The 17,379-nt window shown below is 41.7% G+C and overlaps 2 protein-coding genes across 2 annotated transcripts; one reads left to right on the top strand and one right to left on the bottom strand.

Moving 5' to 3' along the window:
• Positions 1 to 221: 221 nt before the first annotated feature.
• On the bottom strand, positions 222 to 6,030 carry FAM104A (family with sequence similarity 104 member A). Its single transcript, XM_033138935.1, has 3 exons — positions 5,880 to 6,030; positions 3,357 to 3,453; positions 222 to 889 (listed from the first exon to the last, which is right to left on the bottom strand). The coding sequence occupies exons 1-3, from the start codon at positions 5,924 to 5,926 to the stop codon at positions 647 to 649; spliced, it is 387 nt and encodes a 128-aa protein (XP_032994826.1). The 5' UTR covers positions 5,927 to 6,030; the 3' UTR covers positions 222 to 646.
• Positions 6,031 to 7,633: 1,603 nt separating this feature from the next.
• C2H17orf80 (chromosome 2 C17orf80 homolog) lies at positions 7,634 to 16,674 on the top strand. The gene is made up of 4 exons (XM_033138934.1): positions 7,634 to 7,921; positions 11,311 to 12,750; positions 15,382 to 15,495; positions 16,227 to 16,674. The coding sequence occupies exons 2-4, from the start codon at positions 11,319 to 11,321 to the stop codon at positions 16,238 to 16,240; spliced, it is 1,560 nt and encodes a 519-aa protein (XP_032994825.1). The 5' UTR covers positions 7,634 to 7,921; positions 11,311 to 11,318; the 3' UTR covers positions 16,241 to 16,674.
• Positions 16,675 to 17,379: the final 705 nt, after the last annotated feature.

Genomic DNA, 17,379 nt, shown 5'->3' on the forward strand with positions numbered 1-17,379 from the left:
GAAGCTATTAACAGAAAACATCTATTTTAAATATCTGTTATGTATTAAGAAACATAAGCAATGAAATGGTTTTGAGTACAGTAAGAAAACAATAGTTCACACTCCTGTTTGTACTTGAGTAAAGCAGTCTTCCACTTAGCACATTTACACTGAGAAACCTTACTAGCAGTATTTTCAAATAACCATAATACACATGAACATTCAACCTTGGGAAATATTAATTTACCATAAAAACATATTCACTATTTATTGAAATTAAAAAAAGACTTATAAAACTGAACACAAATGTTTGAAAGGATTTTACATAAAGCATCAGTTACTAATGAACAGATTAAGAAGTCAGACTGGACTTATTATGCACTCCTATTATACAGAAGTGGATTCTCAGACCCATCATGACATGTCAAAAGATATCCACCCTCCATCCCTCCCCAAAAAGAATCCTATAAAAATTGCTCCAAAGCCCCTTTTGCATTGCAATAGTGCAGCAAACCACAAGTAAACAATTGCCTGTTAACCTGTTATTCCAAATACAGACTGAAAAGGCAACAGGCATTTTGTGCAATTTTAACAAACTTTTAAGTTGAAATATCCCCATCACACAGTGCTGTCCCCCTTCACAGAAGGCAGGGAACTGCTAGGCTCATCATGTGGGAGGACGGCCCCTGCTCTGTAAGCTATGGAAGTGCGCCTCCTTCAGGATCTGGTTGATGTGGAAGTAAGGACCTTGGCATAGTGCAGACTGCTCATGGAAAGACTGAGGAGGGGTCACAGGACTTGATCCTGGCATTATGTGGTGTAGGCTGCTTTCCGGCCCACTAGCTCTGTCAGGGCTGCTGATGCTGCTACTGCTGCAACTACTGGTGCTCCCGCTCTCACTGCTGGAGGACTATGGAACAAGATGGACAAGAATGAAAGTCATCTTTTAAGCCATTGTTATTTACACATCTCAAGTAGGTATTTTTTTCTGGACAGCGCTCCCTTCTGTTAGCTGAGTAACCTGATCATCCTGTTCTCAGTGAACTCTGTAGCTGACAAAATGCACATTCAGCTGTGCTAATAGCCATAAAAACATTTAAATAATCTAACATTCCTTTGTGAATTCCCCTATTCACTAAAAAGGGCACAAAAGGCTGCATTTTCACAAACCCCAAATATAACCCTATTGCCTGTTCCAAAGATAATTTAGAGGAATCTCAATTTTGCTTACATAAGTTACAACCAAGTGCAATTGTCTGAAATAACCATCTTGCTTGAATTTGTGCATTAACCCATTCTACAGTAAATGCAAAAAACCCACAATGTAGCCTCAAGTCTCCCAAGTAGTGTTCAGATCTTTACATCACTTTATGTACCAATCAATCTGCAGTATGTTACTTGTATAAACAAGGCTTGCTCTTGGAGGAAGGAAATGCCCATTTCACTACAAGTTAGTCAAGCACAACATGGACAGACCGTGAGTCTATACCAGGCAGATCATTTTCATCCCCCTACCCCAGCAGAGCCACCCACCTGATGTTAGGTGACCTGTTCCTGCTAGTTACAGGTGGGTAGCCGTGTTGGTCTGCCATAGTCAAAACAAAATCGAAAATTCTTTCTAGTAGCACCTTAGAGACCAACTGAGTTTGTTCCTGGTATGAGCTTTCGTGTGCATGCACACGAAAGCTCATACCAGGAACAAACTCAGTTGGTCTCTAAGGTGCTACTAGAAAGAATTTTCGATTCTGTTCCTGCTACACTGTTTGAAATCGGTCAATCAGTCGACCATCAGTGCTTGCAAAGCCCTGTGCCCACAAAACTCCTTTTGGCTTAGCTGCATTTTTAGTTGCCCCCAACCTCATATACAGCAGTTTCATCCACTAAATAAGGAGGCCTGACAGATCAGAGCTTCCCCACTGCTGGTGTATACACACACCTATCATCTTTTCAGCCTACTTTATGCACCTGGTTCAGCAAATTCTGGCCTACTGCAGCTCCTTCCTCAATAATTCAATTGCCATATTTCCTGCAGAATCATACTTCTATGCTTCCTACACTAGACAACTAATTGCCAATCTCAGTGTTTTTACAGTACAGTACCTTTGAAACAAGTACTGAACAGTTGAAACAAGTACTGGACAGTAAGTCTGCAACTTACGTACATGCATTTAAATTGTGCACATTCAGCTTTCACATGTGGCAAAAATAAATAAATAAAGGGGACAGAGTTCTGGGGAAAATGACTGGCAATCCTACCTGCCACTGAACCTATTGGGTTTTGACTATACATGATTTTGGCTTTAGGTGCAACCCCCAGAACATAACCCCCCCACACAAGTTGCAGGCATACTGTACAGTAGAAAGGCAATTGCTAGGCAACTTGTAAGTTCATTTATAGCAGTATACAGTTCTGTATAATACAATCAAATGATGTGCACATGCACCTGTATCTAAAAGCAGACCAATGTTTTTACATTATATAGCTCCATGGCCAATTCTACCAAACAAGGCACACACATTTCAAGTGATTGAAGAATTACACACACCCAAACAAATACACAAAACCTGCTTAATTTGTGCTTTACAGGCCTGGGATCAGAAGGCAAATTCCAGCATATTAAACCCTGAGTCATTATGACACTTAGTATAAGCTTGTCTCATAGTGTTGATTTCTGAACAGAAGCCCTGAATACGCAAACCACAAGATTTTTTATACTGAATTCAAGAGCGTGGCTGAACACAAAAGACTAGTGGTGCAGTACAAAAATGGGCAGCTTTTGGAAAATGATAACATTACCAGCTGCACTGAGAATTACAGATTTCTCAATTGTGTTAATTATATTTAAAACACAAAGTACTAGTTATGCATATATATAACTGCCAGCAAGGGAAACCCCTGGTTCCATCGTAAATTGAGTGTTTAAGCTGCTCTACCCTCACTTCAGGATTATCTCAGTGAGTTCTACTGCCTCGGAGTAGATAGCTAAAGGGTGAAACCAAAGAAGACCAAGGACAAAATCAGAAATGTTTGAACAATCTTGGCACTATATAGAAACCATGTTATTTCTGTTCCTGATGCTACACTTGAATGTGATCACATTGTAAGAATCTTTTATAAGTCACTTTGAGAGCTTCTTAGAGCTTGAAAGCAGGATGTAAGTATTCTAAATCAATTAATGAATATATAGCTCACATCTCTTATTTAAACACTCAGGGTTTCTGAACAAACTTCAAAGGCAGGATCAAAGTCTTCATAGTAAAAAATTCAGAACTGATCATCTGGACATATATCTATTGCTTAAACACGCCCCATCAGTTGATTAGACACAAATTCCCAAAGCAATACCAGCTCAACAATGAAGTTGAGCACATCTTACCTCTGTATCCCAGGAGTCATGAAAAACAGCATTTTGGCTACTGCGTTTTGTTTGTGGGATGTGGACATCATCCTCTATACCATTTCGTCTCCTCTTCCTGAAACAAACAATGCAAGAACAGCAGAGATTAAGTTTCATTCCTTGTACCTAGCACACTTTAATAAAAAAACAATGTTACAGCTCCTGCACTAATTACCAACAACTCATTTAACTACTTTGCAATGTTTTCATTTTTTTTTCAGCTGCCCATTTTAGTAAGGAGTCAGACATTAAACCCAGAAGAGATCAGTATCAAAGGATGTAGTTCAACCTGAAATAATTGAAGAATGTTTTTTCACCACTCACCTTACTACTCTGTGAAACCTTGGAAGGAAATACCTTTAACAATTAATCACCTCTTGAAATTACCATCCTAGTCCTTCCCAGACTGAGGATCTCAGTACAATAATCAAGATTTCTCCAAGCAACAGCCATTTCTAAAAATTAGCCATTGAGTATTCTGAATGACATCAGGCTATATTAAAGAACGGTTATGTTCTTCAGGTTTATGGCCTTCAACTAGACATCAGTATATATATCTATGACAGCAGTTAAAATCAAGTCAGGTTGTAGGAAACACTGTAATAAGTCTAAAATGAAGCATCTTCATTCATTCATGGGTATGTTCACTTTGCCTGAAGGTCTTGACTCAATCGTCAACAAAAGCCCTGTTCTGTCCATTTTGTGGAATTCAGAGTATAGTGACATTTTGGGCCAAAACTGTAGCTTTACGCTCTTTGACGAAATGTAAAGCAAATGGTTCAAATGCCAATTTGGGTACCTTGATGGGTAGAAATGTCCAAAGATCATTAAACATACCATACATTCCATCTGACTAGCCATTCAGTTTTGGATATTATTTATCCATGCTCTTATAGCATTATCCCAAGAGATTAGGTTATAGCATTACATGGCACCAATTTGCTAAATAGGGGGAAAGCTTATTAACAATTTACGAACTTTTACCTGTTATTGACACTATTGATGAGACTCAAGTCCTCATTCTTTTTATCCCACTGAATTTTCTAACCACACACCAGTGATGACACAAGACCACAGGCAGCTGTTTTTCCAAACTGCTAATAGCATCTATGGAGGATGGCAAGGCACAAAAATACACGGCAGTTGGAAATAGACTTCTGCATTTTTTATGAGAAGCCTAACACTCTATATAACAGAACTGTGCTGACAACTGTGTATGGTGTACAGTTACAGAATTCAAACCCTAACTAACCCTGGAACATAAAGTTTGAGTAGCAAAGTGGCTAAACACAATCAGGATTGCATTGCACAAGTGTAAATCATGTGCCCTGTTTAAATCTCACCTCAGCCATTTACTTACTTAGGTGGCCTTTGGCTAACACTAGCCTTTTAATCTCAGCCCCTCAGTTGCAATATAGGGCTAATACTAAACCTGCTTTATGTGGTCGAAAAAGCGTACAACTAGTCTTAAGGAAATGCAGATTCAAAGCCCCCACTCAGCTCACTGGGCCACTTCATGCCAGTTGTGTTTCTCTCAGCCTTAACCCACCTCACAAGGATGTTGCAAATATAAAAAGAGGGTTGGGGCAGGAAAACGACATATCCCATCCGAAGCAAGACTGAGGAACATAGCAGCCAATTCATAGGGGCTGAGGTCCCTTTGATACACCCCATAAACTATTTGAGGGGGGCCAACCACCCAAAAAGGTTTATGAGTACAGTATTACCATTCAAATAGTGTGCATATGCCACATCTTGTGATCAATTATGTGGGGCGGGGCTTACCTCTCACCCCCCTCCCAATATTTTATCCAGGTTTGGCACCCCTGCTGATGAAGGGTGGGCTATAAACGTAGGAGCCATTCCAACGCACGAAATCTATGCTGCGACCCTAAAAGAATTTGGAAACGACTAATACCTCCCCCCCTCACTGACATATTTCTGAGTAAAGGTGATCAGGATTGCAGGCGGGGAGGGGGCGCGTGTCCATGTAAGGGGAAATCATGTACGCTTAGAGGTGGGGTAGAGAAAGGAAAAAAAAAAGATGCACCCCTTTTTTTGCTCTGTCAAAAAGCTTCGCTAAAATGGCCACTGCCGGGCCTGGTTCGCGTGTAGACCGAAAGACGGCTCTCCTTCAAGTGACCCAGAACCCCCTTCCTTCGCAGAGGGACGCTTTCGAGACCAGCCATGATCACAATTAACGTTGCCAGGTGGTTTCTTGGGTCCTCCCACCCCCACCCCCCGCCAAAGTCGCCCTTCCCGTAGTCGCCGTCCATCAATTCCCCGACGGGAAGCCTCCCCCCGCCTCTGCGCCTCAGCCAACGGAGCCTCCCCTCCTCCAGCTGCAGACGCCGCCCCTCCCCCCACCCTGCCGTTCGAAGTTTTCCCCCTCCGGCCACCGTACGTTCTTATTTTTTTTCCCCTTAAGCCGCCTCCCCCCAACCCCAACCCCCACCGCCGCCCATTTATTTTTCTCTCTCGCGCGCCCGCGGCCTTCCTCACCTCTGCCGAGCTCCCCGCTCGCTTGGCAGCGCACCCCGGCAGCTCATGGCCGGGCCGAGCCGCTTCTCGCAGAGCCGAAAGCCAAAAAGGCCAGCAGGCCCCGCTGTGACGCTCCCAAACAATCTATTCCCAGCAGCTCCCTCTCTCCGCCCTCCGCCTCCTTCTTCTCCTCCCAACACAAGCCGCCACTTCCGGTGTGCACGCCTCCCGCGCAAGCGCACTGGCAGCACAGGGAGAGCTCTCCCTTACCCCCACCCCCCTAAGCCTCTTCAGCCCCGTAACCGGATTGGCTGGTGACGCCTAGGCCGTCCCCGCACCCCCACTGGCACGCATGCGCCTAGTGTGATTGCACAGTATGCGGCGGGCGCATGCGCTTTCACAAAACTCTTTTCTTCCCCCCGCCCTCTCGTCCTGCGCATGTGCGGAGGTCAAATGTTTCAGTTCCGTCAGAGGGAGATACGTCGCAGTAATAAATAGCTTTCCTCATAATCATAGAGTTCAGCATTGTACTTGCCCGCTTAGGTGTAAATGCCACTGAGCTCAATGGATCCTGCTTCTAAGGGGAAATGGCTTAGGATTTGACCGCGGGGCTTCGATCCAGTGCCCGCTTACCTGGGAGTAAGGACCCACTGAGCGAAATGGGATTTACCTGTATGGGATTCCACTGCAGGTGCGTTTTCATGTGGAATAAGACCCAGGAGGCTCAGGAAACACACACGGGGTCGAGCCACGGCAATGTTTTAAAGCCACAAATATAATTCAGCAACATTTCCGTACACACACACACACACAACCTTTTTTACTTGGGCCAACATGTCTGCTTTCGAAGGAGCTTTGGGCTGGGAAGCAATTTAACTTCGCCTCGCTCCCATTGTATTTCTCCGTGGATTCCCTTTTTGCTGTAGTTTCAGCTACATCCATTCACAGGTTTTGTTAACGAACGGAGTCCGTTTGAAATACATGTCAATGACTGGTCAGTGCTTCCCAAACTCGGGTCTCCAGCTGTTTTTGGACTACAATTCCCATCGCCCCCATCACTAGTTCTGCTTAGCTAGGGATGATGGGAATTGTAGTCGAAAAAAACCCCAAACAGCTGGAGAACCTTCGTTCGACGGTCTGCCTGAATTTGGATAGTGGCTGTGGCAGGTTTGCCACGGAGATTTTTGATGCTGTGTTTTGCTAATAAAGATTTGAGTAGGTGACAATTAGAGTTAGTGTAAGTCACTCTCAGCCTGAACCTCCATTTGAAACGTGACCAAGCGGAGATGGTTATAAACCACACTAAAGGCTGCAATGTGGAGATGTTAACAACGGGCTACATTACACCCCAGGGTCTTACAAATGCACTCTACCCCGCTGCAATGTGGGGCAATAACGCCAGACTACATTGCAGTGTTGTCATGAGCCACAGTCAAGTGTGTAGCTTTATAACGCCGTATTTACTTTAAAATACACACTTTCTGGGAATGTGCCAATCATGAGATTGTGCGGTCATATATATCACAAACAGCGCCCCCACGCAGAAGCAAAAGCAAATGAGCTTATTTGGCAACTTTCATGATTACTTGCTATGTTTGGTACAAATATGCACCTATGGAATATATTTTACGTCACTCATTCTATTCCAAGCTACTATTATTATCATTTTATTATTTTGTGGTTTTATTCTTTAGCTTGAATTTTGGTTTGGCTGGAAATAAAAAAAAATACACTTTTATAGTCTGCTGCAGAATAAAGCTCCTGATATCAAACTGCACTAAGGTAAAGAAAATCCGGTTTTGCATAAGCATTTCCCTTGCCATTTTAAGAAGCACTTTGCTGCCTTGCGATCTCTTATTGTGGCATGATGCGACTCATGTGACTAATGGCCAGGCCAATGCGCAGCTGTTTCAACAAGAGCAGCTTTATTTAACCCCACTTTCAGTTTCAATGGTTTCTGCGGAAAGTCTGCTAGCAGCAGCTGGGAAGAGCGATGCCGAGAACGTTTGACACGGTTCATCGCCGGTTTCTGGAGCTGCAGGATTAGACCTTCATTGATCGAGGTACGGGGAGGTGGAGTGGCGTGGAGTTTGCACAAGCCCTGATGTAGTGAGACCTGATTTAAACAGATCACTAAGAAGTTCTGTCTCTGATCTCGGCTATAAGGCAACCTGGGAATTAAGAAGCTAAACTTGCTTTCCTTTTCACCACTGGCAAATGAATGAAAGCGTCGCAAACTTTCGTTTCGTGATTGCGGGGCATGGGGTGTTTCGTTTCCGCTTTGCAAGTTGAACGAACAGCTCCTTCTTGCTAGAAGCTTAAAATTCCCATCATTTAAGTCTAGGAATACTACTTTTATATGAAAGGAGACAGTGCCGGTATTGAACAAAGGAAGCTTCCCTTCCACTATATCTTTTTTTTTTTTTCCAATAATATTTATTGTATTTTCAAAAAAGAAAAAAGAAAAATAGACATCTACAAATACACACTTACAACAACAAACAACTTAACACAGTAAAAAACAAGAAAAACATCAGAAAATAAACACAAAAAGAAAAATATATCATCATAATAAAAATAGCTCCATTTTCTTATCATCTTTTAGGAACTTCCTCCTGTTTCCCCTTATTTGCTTTCCTTGAGAATATTAAACGTAACTTCCAATTTTAATTTCTCTCACATTATGCATGCTAACAATCTTAAAATTCAAAACTATTTAAATTTATAACTATTAGCTATTAACTATTAGCTATTAACCACTAACCTATATTCAGAATCTATTTGTGAAATTTATAATTCCCTAAAATTCTTATTATTCACTTCAACCTATACATTGACAGCCTATCCTTCTTTTACCAATAAAATTAAACTTTTAAATGTTACAGTGCTTTTTTAAATACAATTTAAATTTTCCCCATTCTTTCTCCACCACGTCGTCACTCTGGTTACGGATTCTCCCGGTCATTTCCGCCGGCTCCATATATTCTAGCATCTTCATCTGCCATTGTTCAATGGTAGGTAGCTCTTCCAATTTCCAGTTCTTTGCTATTACCACTCTTGCTGCTGTTGTGGCATATAATACTAAATTTCTATCACATTTCAAAATATCTTTACCTAAAATACCTAATAAAAAGGCTTCCGGCTTTTTCTTAAAAGTATATCTGAGAATTTTTTTCAACTCATTATAAACTTTTTCCCAAAAGTCCTTCACCTTCGGGCACCCCCACCACATGTGAAAGAATGTTCCGTCGGATTGTTTACATCTCCAGCACTTATTGCTTAAACCATGATACATTTTCGCCAGTTTGACAGGAGTCAAATACCACCTATAAATCATCTTCATAATATTTTCTCTTAGCAAACTGCATGCTGTAAATTTGATATTTTGATTCCACAGTCTCTCCCAATCCTCCATCATGATGTTGTGCCCTAGGTCTTTTGCCCATTCAATCATTGCCGATTTCACCAGCTCATCTTGTGTATGCCACCCCAGTATCAAATTGTACATTCTGGAAAGATTTTTATTTTTTGGTTCTAGTAGTTCTGTCTCCAATTTGGATTTTTCTGTCTGAAAACCAACTTTCTTATCTGCTTTAAATATTTCATTAATCTGATGGTATTGTAACCAATTTGTAACTTGGTCTTTCAATTGTTCATAACTTTTTAATTTAAGACTCTGTCCTTCTTGTATCAAAATGTCTTTATATTTCGGCCATTGTCGATCCAAGTTTTTGCATTTATGTGCTTTAGCTTCCAAAGGTGATAGCCATCTGGGTGTTTTATTTTCAATGAATACCTTATATTTCGTCCAAATTTTATACAGAGAATTTCTAATTATATGTTTCTTGAAACCACTGTGTACTTTAGATTTATCATACCATAAGTAAGCATGCCAACCAAAAACATTATCGTGTCCTTCTAAATCTAATACATCGGCATTTTCTAACAAAAACCAATCTTTCAACCAGCAGAAAGCTGCTGCCTCATAATACGTTCTCAAATCTGGCAGGGAGAATCCCCCTCTATTTTTTGCATCTATTAAAATCTTATACTTAATTCTGGGTTTCTTTCCCTGCCAGATAAATTTCGTTAGATCTTTCTGCCATTTTTTGAAACATTCCATCTTATCTATAATTGGCAACGACTGAAACAAGAATAACATTTTTGGCAAAACATTCATTTTTATCACAGAAATTCTACCTAATAATGACAATTTCAATCTATTCCATATTTCTAGATCTCTCTTTATCTCATTCCACACCTTCTCATAATTGTCTCTATATAAGTTTAAATTATTTGCAGTCCTATTGACACCCAGATATTTTACTTTCTTCACGAAGCTAAGCCCTGTTTGTAGTTCCAATCTTGTAATCTCTTCTTTACTCATATTTTTAGTTAAAACTTTGGTTTTATTCTTGTTTAACTTGAAACCTGCGACCTGCCCAAAATGCTGAATTGTCTCCAGTGCATACTTTGCACTGTTTTCTGGGTCCTGTAGGGTTAAAACCACATCGTCTGCAAACGCTCTCACTTTGTATTCTCTTTCTCCCACTCTTATTCCTTTAATATCTTCATTTTGCCTAATCATATTCATCCCTTCCACTATATCTTAGGCTGGATTTTTCGATGTTTTACAGTTAGATAATCAACTCACTAAAATCCATTAATTTAAATGGAACTACAACTCTCTGTTCATTAGAACAACATCCCTGTTTCAGCCCTATTGTACCGACTGATTAAACCCTGGCTTTGCTAAACTGTAGTTGGACTGCATGTGCCTTTTCACTAGTACAGTAGAACCTCGGCTTACGTTACCGTCAGGTAATGTAAACTTCTGGTTGCAAAAGCAGCAAACCTGGAAGTGTTTCGCCACACGCGCATATGCAGAAGCACTCTACTGTGCCGCATGCATGCGCAGAAGTGGTCCCTCCGGTTGTGGAAACCTCGGGATCCGACCGGAGCTCCGGAACGGATCCCGTCTGCAACCACTGTACCACTGTAATAGGAAGAATTGTGTTCCTTGGAGTATTTTTTTATGGAAGAAATGTATCTTAAAACTATAAACATGACTCTTAAGAAATCACAACTAATCTTAAAAATCACAACTAATATTATTTCCATGTAAAATGGAAATAATAACAACTAATAATAATAATATTACAACTCACCATCTTCCCAGACCAGGACTCAAGGTGACTTACAGATAAAATAGAAAAACCAAAAACGTAGTCATTAAAAAGTAATTAAACCCTAATTGGATTAAAACAATATAAAAAGATCCATTAAAATACAGAAATAAAACTGGTAGCAGATGGGACACACAAAATACAGGCATCACTTTACTATGCACCTGGTATAAGTTGCATTAGAATTGTTCCTACACTCACTCCTTTCCTCATGACGAGATGTAGGAAAGTTTTACCAATCCATGCTGTCTTATTTTCCTCTGCAGGCAGAAAAATGGCAGGTATCACTTCAGCAGTAGAAATTTGCCCCTTCTGCAAAAAGCCATTTAAACGGCTCAAGTCTCACCTGCCTCACTGTAAAATGGCGGGAGATGCAGACTCAAGGAATGTTTTGCCTCCCAGCAAGAAAGCTGGGAAAAAGAAAGAGCAGATCAAAAGCACAGAAACTACCTCCAAAAAAGAAAATAAGAAAAACAAAGTGAAAGCAACAACACATTCCTTGCAGCCACAGGAAATAGCTGGATCAGCAAGATGCAGACATCAGCATTCAGTTGAGGGTGCACAAAAGCAAATCAAGCGTGCTACTGAAAAAGCACACAAAATTGAAGGCACAAATCAAGGAGCCTCAGAAGATGTCCAAACACAATCAGCTGAAAAGGTGTTTTCAGCAACGAAGCTTGCAAAAAAGTCACCCACGGTACAGAAAAGCAGAAGTAAGCCTACCCCTAATGAAGAGGAATCTGCATCCAGTCTCCCTTTAAAGCCACTGAATCAGAATGGAAGACCAACTTTAGAATCTCCTAGTGGATCTAGCCAGACAACTAATCCTTCTACGAAACAGAGGCAAAGGAAAGAAGCATCTGCAAAGCCAGATTCTTTCACTGATAATTTTCAACCTATTCCTCAGAGATTTGTTGATACTGTAGAACTAGTGATAGAAAACCATCGTGTGAGGATATTGAGGAACAAGTGTGAATCACCTGTTCAGAATATCCCTTTAAATAAAGCTGTCGTGGGCAACCAGAAGGCAGGATGCTGGCCTGCGAAATCACCATCTGGAGATGCAGAGATTGCCTTGGCTGATGGGCAGCAAATTATTACAGAACCTGTGGGTGGAAAGAGCACTTCAGGTCTTGAACTTTCAGGGAATATTTGGAGTGGAGAGACAAAAAAGAATGTGACTACAGTTAAAGCACACACTTCCGATGACTGTTTTATGGACAACTGCAGAGAAGTCTCCAGCACTCCTGTTCAGCTGGCTGCAGGAATACAAAGCAGGATTGAAGAAAATCCTGTATGTTTCAAAGGGGAGGGCTATCGGAAAGAACCTTCAGTTTACATCAGTTTCAAATCAAAGATCTACCCCTCATTTACAGAAGCCCTCAGAGAAAGACATAATGAAACCTCTAACTACTACTTAACTAGTCTGGGAAAAGATATTGCTTTGCGTTCTGTTGTGACTATAGGAGATAAAGGAACAGGGATATATGTGAGTCAACCATCACTCCAAACGTTAAAAATGCCTACTGCCCATTGGCTCACACCTCCTGATAGAAGCATACGCCCAAGTCCTTTGGGACTGGAGTGGTTTCCAGAACTGTATCCTAATTATCGTGGGCTAGGTTTATTTTCAAAGAGGCCGTCTCAGTGGGCTACAATAGTCCCGGAAACTAAAGTACCCAGTCTCCCCTGGGAAGGCCAGCAAGGTAAAAGGGGAAAGTTTTTAACCATTGATTTCTAAGAGAGAACAGTTCATGCTGCTACCCAGTGGGCTGGTTTGTTGAAGTGGTGATCAAGTCATGCGCGGTTAATGCTGTAGGAAGAGGAAGGTGTGCGCACACTGTGCACAGTCTTTGTTTCATAGAATCTTTTGGTTCTCTGGGGATATATTATTTGGTTTTAAAATCCCAGGCCAGCAAAGACCTGAAATGGGCGAGACCTACCAGAACACAGCTGCTTCTCCCTTTCTTGAATTGCTTTCACAAGCCCCGGTAAGGAGAATGGGTCCATTAAAGCCCATTTCATCCCCTATCTGGGTAGGTTTTAAATGGGAAATCCTTTAAAATCCATGCAGAAAAACAAGAAGTACATATGAGGCAGTCCAAGGGTTGTGTGCTGCCTTCATTCCTCAAAAATAAAAAATAAAAATAAAAAATCTTCATATATTTTTTTCAAAACGGTACCCAGCCACCCACAACCTGGAGCAGCTAATGCACAAGGCTGCTTGGCACCACACACTTTGAGTGCACATACCGGTACATTTTTGGAGGAGTTGAACTAGGCACACAACCCTTGGATGTCCTCATAAAGGAATTAAGCAGACTGTGGATTCTGAAGCGGACCACTGATTTGAACCAAGTCATGATCTGCTTTGGATTGAATTGGGTGAGGCTGTTTCAGAATCTTGAGCCTCATTTCCAGCACTTCATGGATGCTTGGCCCATGTTCCTGGGAGCCCTTCTCTTGGGTCCTTGCTGTCTTCTTTTCCTCCCCCCCCCCACCCCGTTTGAATATTCTTTTAGTTCAAAGATGAGTTTGAGCACTTTGGGCACACCAGGCTCTGTTTGATTTGTATTAATTTTCACTTCCTTTAACTGTCTGCAGGCTACTCTCAGGCCGTATACACTACAGAAGTACCGTATATCAGTTTCATACATGTTTAACAGTTGCACCTTCCCTGAAGAATCCCTGGGGGCTGTGGTTTCCTGAGGGTTCTTCTGAGAATGTTAGATGTTCCTACATCCTTTCAGAGAGCTATGGCTTCTGGGACCCCTTGCAGAAAGGAAATGGCTATTAAGCCAATTTATATATAATGTCGAAAGTTGTGTCTTGCAAGCTGTAGTTTTGCCTTCACACATGCCCTCCAGTTAATTTATAGCAGAATGCATGAGGGTGCCGGCATATTCTCAGGTTGTTTTGGGTATGTGGACATGCTGACTTTTTTTTTATTCCAGAATTTCTAAAAATCGTTTCAGATGTTTAGAAAAGGTGGTGGTGGTTTGAGATGGGCTACAGGGAGCTGTGTGAAGAAACCTGCAATGAAGAGCTAAAAATTTATTCCAGGGAATCAACTTCTTCTGTCTGTTTATTATTTCAATGGGTGTTTTCTCGGTTTCAGAAGTGTATATAATAGGGAAGTAATTCCTCAAGTAATCTATAGATAGGGTAACACTATAGACTAACACGGCTACCCTTCTGGATATTGTTACCAGTGTTATTTTCTAGAGAAAGGGGTACCGGAACTCACCACAAACTCCTCCCTTGTTCTCTTACAATGGCAATGGTGCCCACATGATAAGTGCCAGTGCTAAGTTCCAGCTGAAATTAAGCCCTGAATGTTACTGTAGATTGAATACACATTCAAGTTCAGGCTCTATAGGCTAAACTGGGAACCAGAACACCTTAGATTTTACCATGAAGCTGGTTTGCATAAATCCATCCTTCTCCAGGAAACGAGAGAAGCCATTCTTTTACTTGCTTAGAATGTTTTGTTATGTTGTTTGCCCTGCAGTAGCAAAACCCATCATGATAAGCACTCTGCCTGCTGTATGATTTGGCAGGCAGGGTATTGGGCAAGCCATACCCTTTCACTAGAAATGAAGCTTTTGCCAGCAACCGATCGGCTCAATTTCCATAGGCAGCCTGGAGCCCTTTCTACTGCCAGTAGGTCTACTTGTGAAGAAGCACCCATGTTTGCAGCTTGCTTGTGAGTCAGCCAATTGATTTGCTGTGGTACAAAGGGGCAAGAAGAGATTTCAGCCTGCTGTTTTGGAACTAGAGCTCTTTCCAGATTCCACGTCTAACATTTCTCACAATGTCTGGCTTCGGCCATCATGCAGAACATCACAGGAAAACAAGTTACAGTACTCTGAATACACTGACCAACAAAACTCACTGGTCAGTGATTCAACCAGTATGAGCTTTACTGGCTAGCCCAAATACTTAATCCAGGGAGTGCGGGGATGGGACCCTGGTGGAAACTTGCAAAGAGAGGAGTTTATTATTGCCGGGGAGGCGGGGGGAGGATCTAGCTGTTTTCTTTCCTAGTTCCACTGGCAGAAAGGCGTCTGACGGATGTAAAATTCCAAGATTTGCCTGCTTGGCTAGCCACCCATGACTTGTCTCTGCAGAGGATGCTTGGAGCAACACAGAGGTGCGAGAGCAAATCATGCACTGTGTGTTTCTGTCCTGGTCTGGAGTAGTCAGTTGGCTGGCAGGGGAGTTGAGGATGGCTGCACAGCCCTAGTTATTATGCATGAAAAATTAAAGGCTTGATTTGTATCCTTAAAACTACTGACAAGAACAATCCAACTGCTCCCGTCTTTCTTCCTAAACAGCCTGGAATGGATACTACAACAGATACATCAACGTGAAAAAGAACAGTGTGGCTGGGATCTCCGTCCTGCTTCTGGGCTGCGTCCTCAGCTATGTCTGGAGCTATCCACACATTAGTAAGGCCTTTTCTCTGTATTTATCATAGACAAGGTCACTGTTGCTTGAGTTCTTGATCTTTGGTATGTGGGGTTCCTGCTGTTCAGGAAAGCAACCATGCAAACTCATGTACAGTGTCTTTGGATTAAAGACTTGATAACATTTCCCCCACTTTGCTTAAGCGACTGAAGGTTCAAAAACTGTGCCAAGAACGCCCTTTAATCAGAAAGTAGCTATACCCCTATTCAGTAACTATTTGTAGAAGATGATTACTTTGAGGAGTGGATGGAGGGTGGTGGACCAGGGGTGCTCTCCATCCTTGAGTTGGCAACTGATGTTTAGTCTCTACTCTTTGCACCCAATACAAAGGGCAAGTTCTTACAAGACGTCTGTGGAGCATAGCTGAGAAATATGTTGCTGCTCTTGTACGAGAGGATCTCTCACTGCACAATCATATGGAAGCTTATTTGAAAATACCGTATTTTTCCGTGTATAAGACTGTTTTTCCCCTAATAAATAATGTCAAAAATTAGGGGGTGTCTTAAACAAGTATAGTGTATCTCCCCATTTTCTTAAATCTGAGTCCTCCAAAAATAGGGGGCGAATTATACATGGGGGCGTCTTATAGATGGAGAAATACGGTAAGTCCCGTTGTTTTCAATTGTACATATTGATGAAATGGCAGAAGAAGTATAAACCTCCACGTTTTTTATAATTTTAATGTTGGGGTTTTGTTCTCTCCCAACAATAGAACACAGTCGCTGACAGAAATACCGCTGGCGAGGATGCGAGAGGATGTGGTGGAAGGAGTTGGCATGCGAACGGAGTTTGGACCTTGTTCCATAGGTTTGTTCCGGGAGGAAAAAGACAAGCTGAAAATTTCTGCAGAAGATGCTAGGAGTACTTTTGTCTTTGTTACTTAGGAGCAACATCTACATAAAGACTTCCATCTGGAGGCCCTTGAGAGATAGTCATCAGTCTTGGCCTAGAGCAGCCTTCTTCAGTGTGGTGTCCTCCAGAAGTAGCTCCCATCAGACATGAAGGACGCTGTGATCCAAAAACATATGGAGAGCTGCAAACTCCTCATCCCTGTTCTAGACAGAATAGCAACAACTGCAATGTCTTGTGGTTGTTGACAAGAGCCAGCAGCAGTATGAACTCAGAGTGGTTGACTACTATTAAACAAGCAAATAACTATTTCTCTTTTAGTTTTTTGAATATATGAAGTCTGCTCAGGTTGCATAAAAGAAGCTGGTATTCGTCTCATGTGGGAATCTGAGTGGAATTAAAATGCAGCTGTTTTTCTTTAGGGGTGATCAGACCCCATTTTTGAGAACTGTGGCTGAGGGGTCTATAGTGGATCTGGTATAGCCAAGCCCAGTTTTAATATGCTTTTATCCTGGGCTTTAAAATGTATTTTGCATACACACATCACGGAGGCACAGCCTTTGGTACTGTGGCAGGTGAATGCATTCTTTATTTTATTTTAGGTTGTTATTAGACACAGACTCATGACATTGCTAACGATGAGAAGTATTTCATGTGCCTGCACACTTGTGCAGCTGTCTTCACAGAGGTTTTTTAAAAAAAATGTATTTAGTTTAGTCAAGGGCAAAAACTTTATAACACTCATGTAAACATTTGAAAAGAAAAATAGTGCAAGGCTGCTTCTTCATAACTATAGCCTGTCCTCACATTATTATTTCTTATTTATCCTTTTTCCTTCGAGGGGGCATGAAGATCTAGTGCATGGGTAGGGAAACTAAGGCCCGGGGGCTGGATCCGACCCAATCGCCTTCTAAATCTGGTCCGGGAATCAGTGTGTTTTTACATGAGTAGAATGTGTCCCTTTATTTAAAATGCATCTCTGGGTTATTTGTGGGGCCTGCCTGGTATTTTTTTAC

The sequence above is a fragment of the Lacerta agilis genome, chromosome 2 (assembly GCF_009819535.1).
Source record: "Lacerta agilis isolate rLacAgi1 chromosome 2, rLacAgi1.pri, whole genome shotgun sequence".
NCBI classification, from domain to species: domain Eukaryota; kingdom Metazoa; phylum Chordata; class Lepidosauria; order Squamata; family Lacertidae; genus Lacerta; species Lacerta agilis.

Bases quoted from the DNA above. Each gene is read 5' to 3' on its own strand.
- FAM104A (XM_033138935.1), bottom strand. From the start codon at position 5,926: ATGAGCTGCCGGGGTGCGCTGCCAAGCGAGCGGGGAGCTCGGCAGAG. The intron at 3,454-5,879 runs GTGAGGAAGGCC...TGTTTGTTTCAG, and splicing joins GAGCGGGGAGCTCGGCAGAG to GAAGAGGAGACGAAATGGTA. The intron at 890-3,356 runs GTAAGATGTGCT...CTTGTTCCATAG, and splicing joins ATGACTCCTGGGATACAGAG to TCCTCCAGCAGTGAGAGCGG.
- C2H17orf80 (XM_033138934.1), top strand. From the start codon at position 11,319: ATGGCAGGTATCACTTCAGCAGTAGAAATTTGCCCCTTCTGCAAAAAG. The intron at 12,751-15,381 runs GTAAAAGGGGAA...CTTCCTAAACAG, and splicing joins CCCCTGGGAAGGCCAGCAAG to CCTGGAATGGATACTACAAC.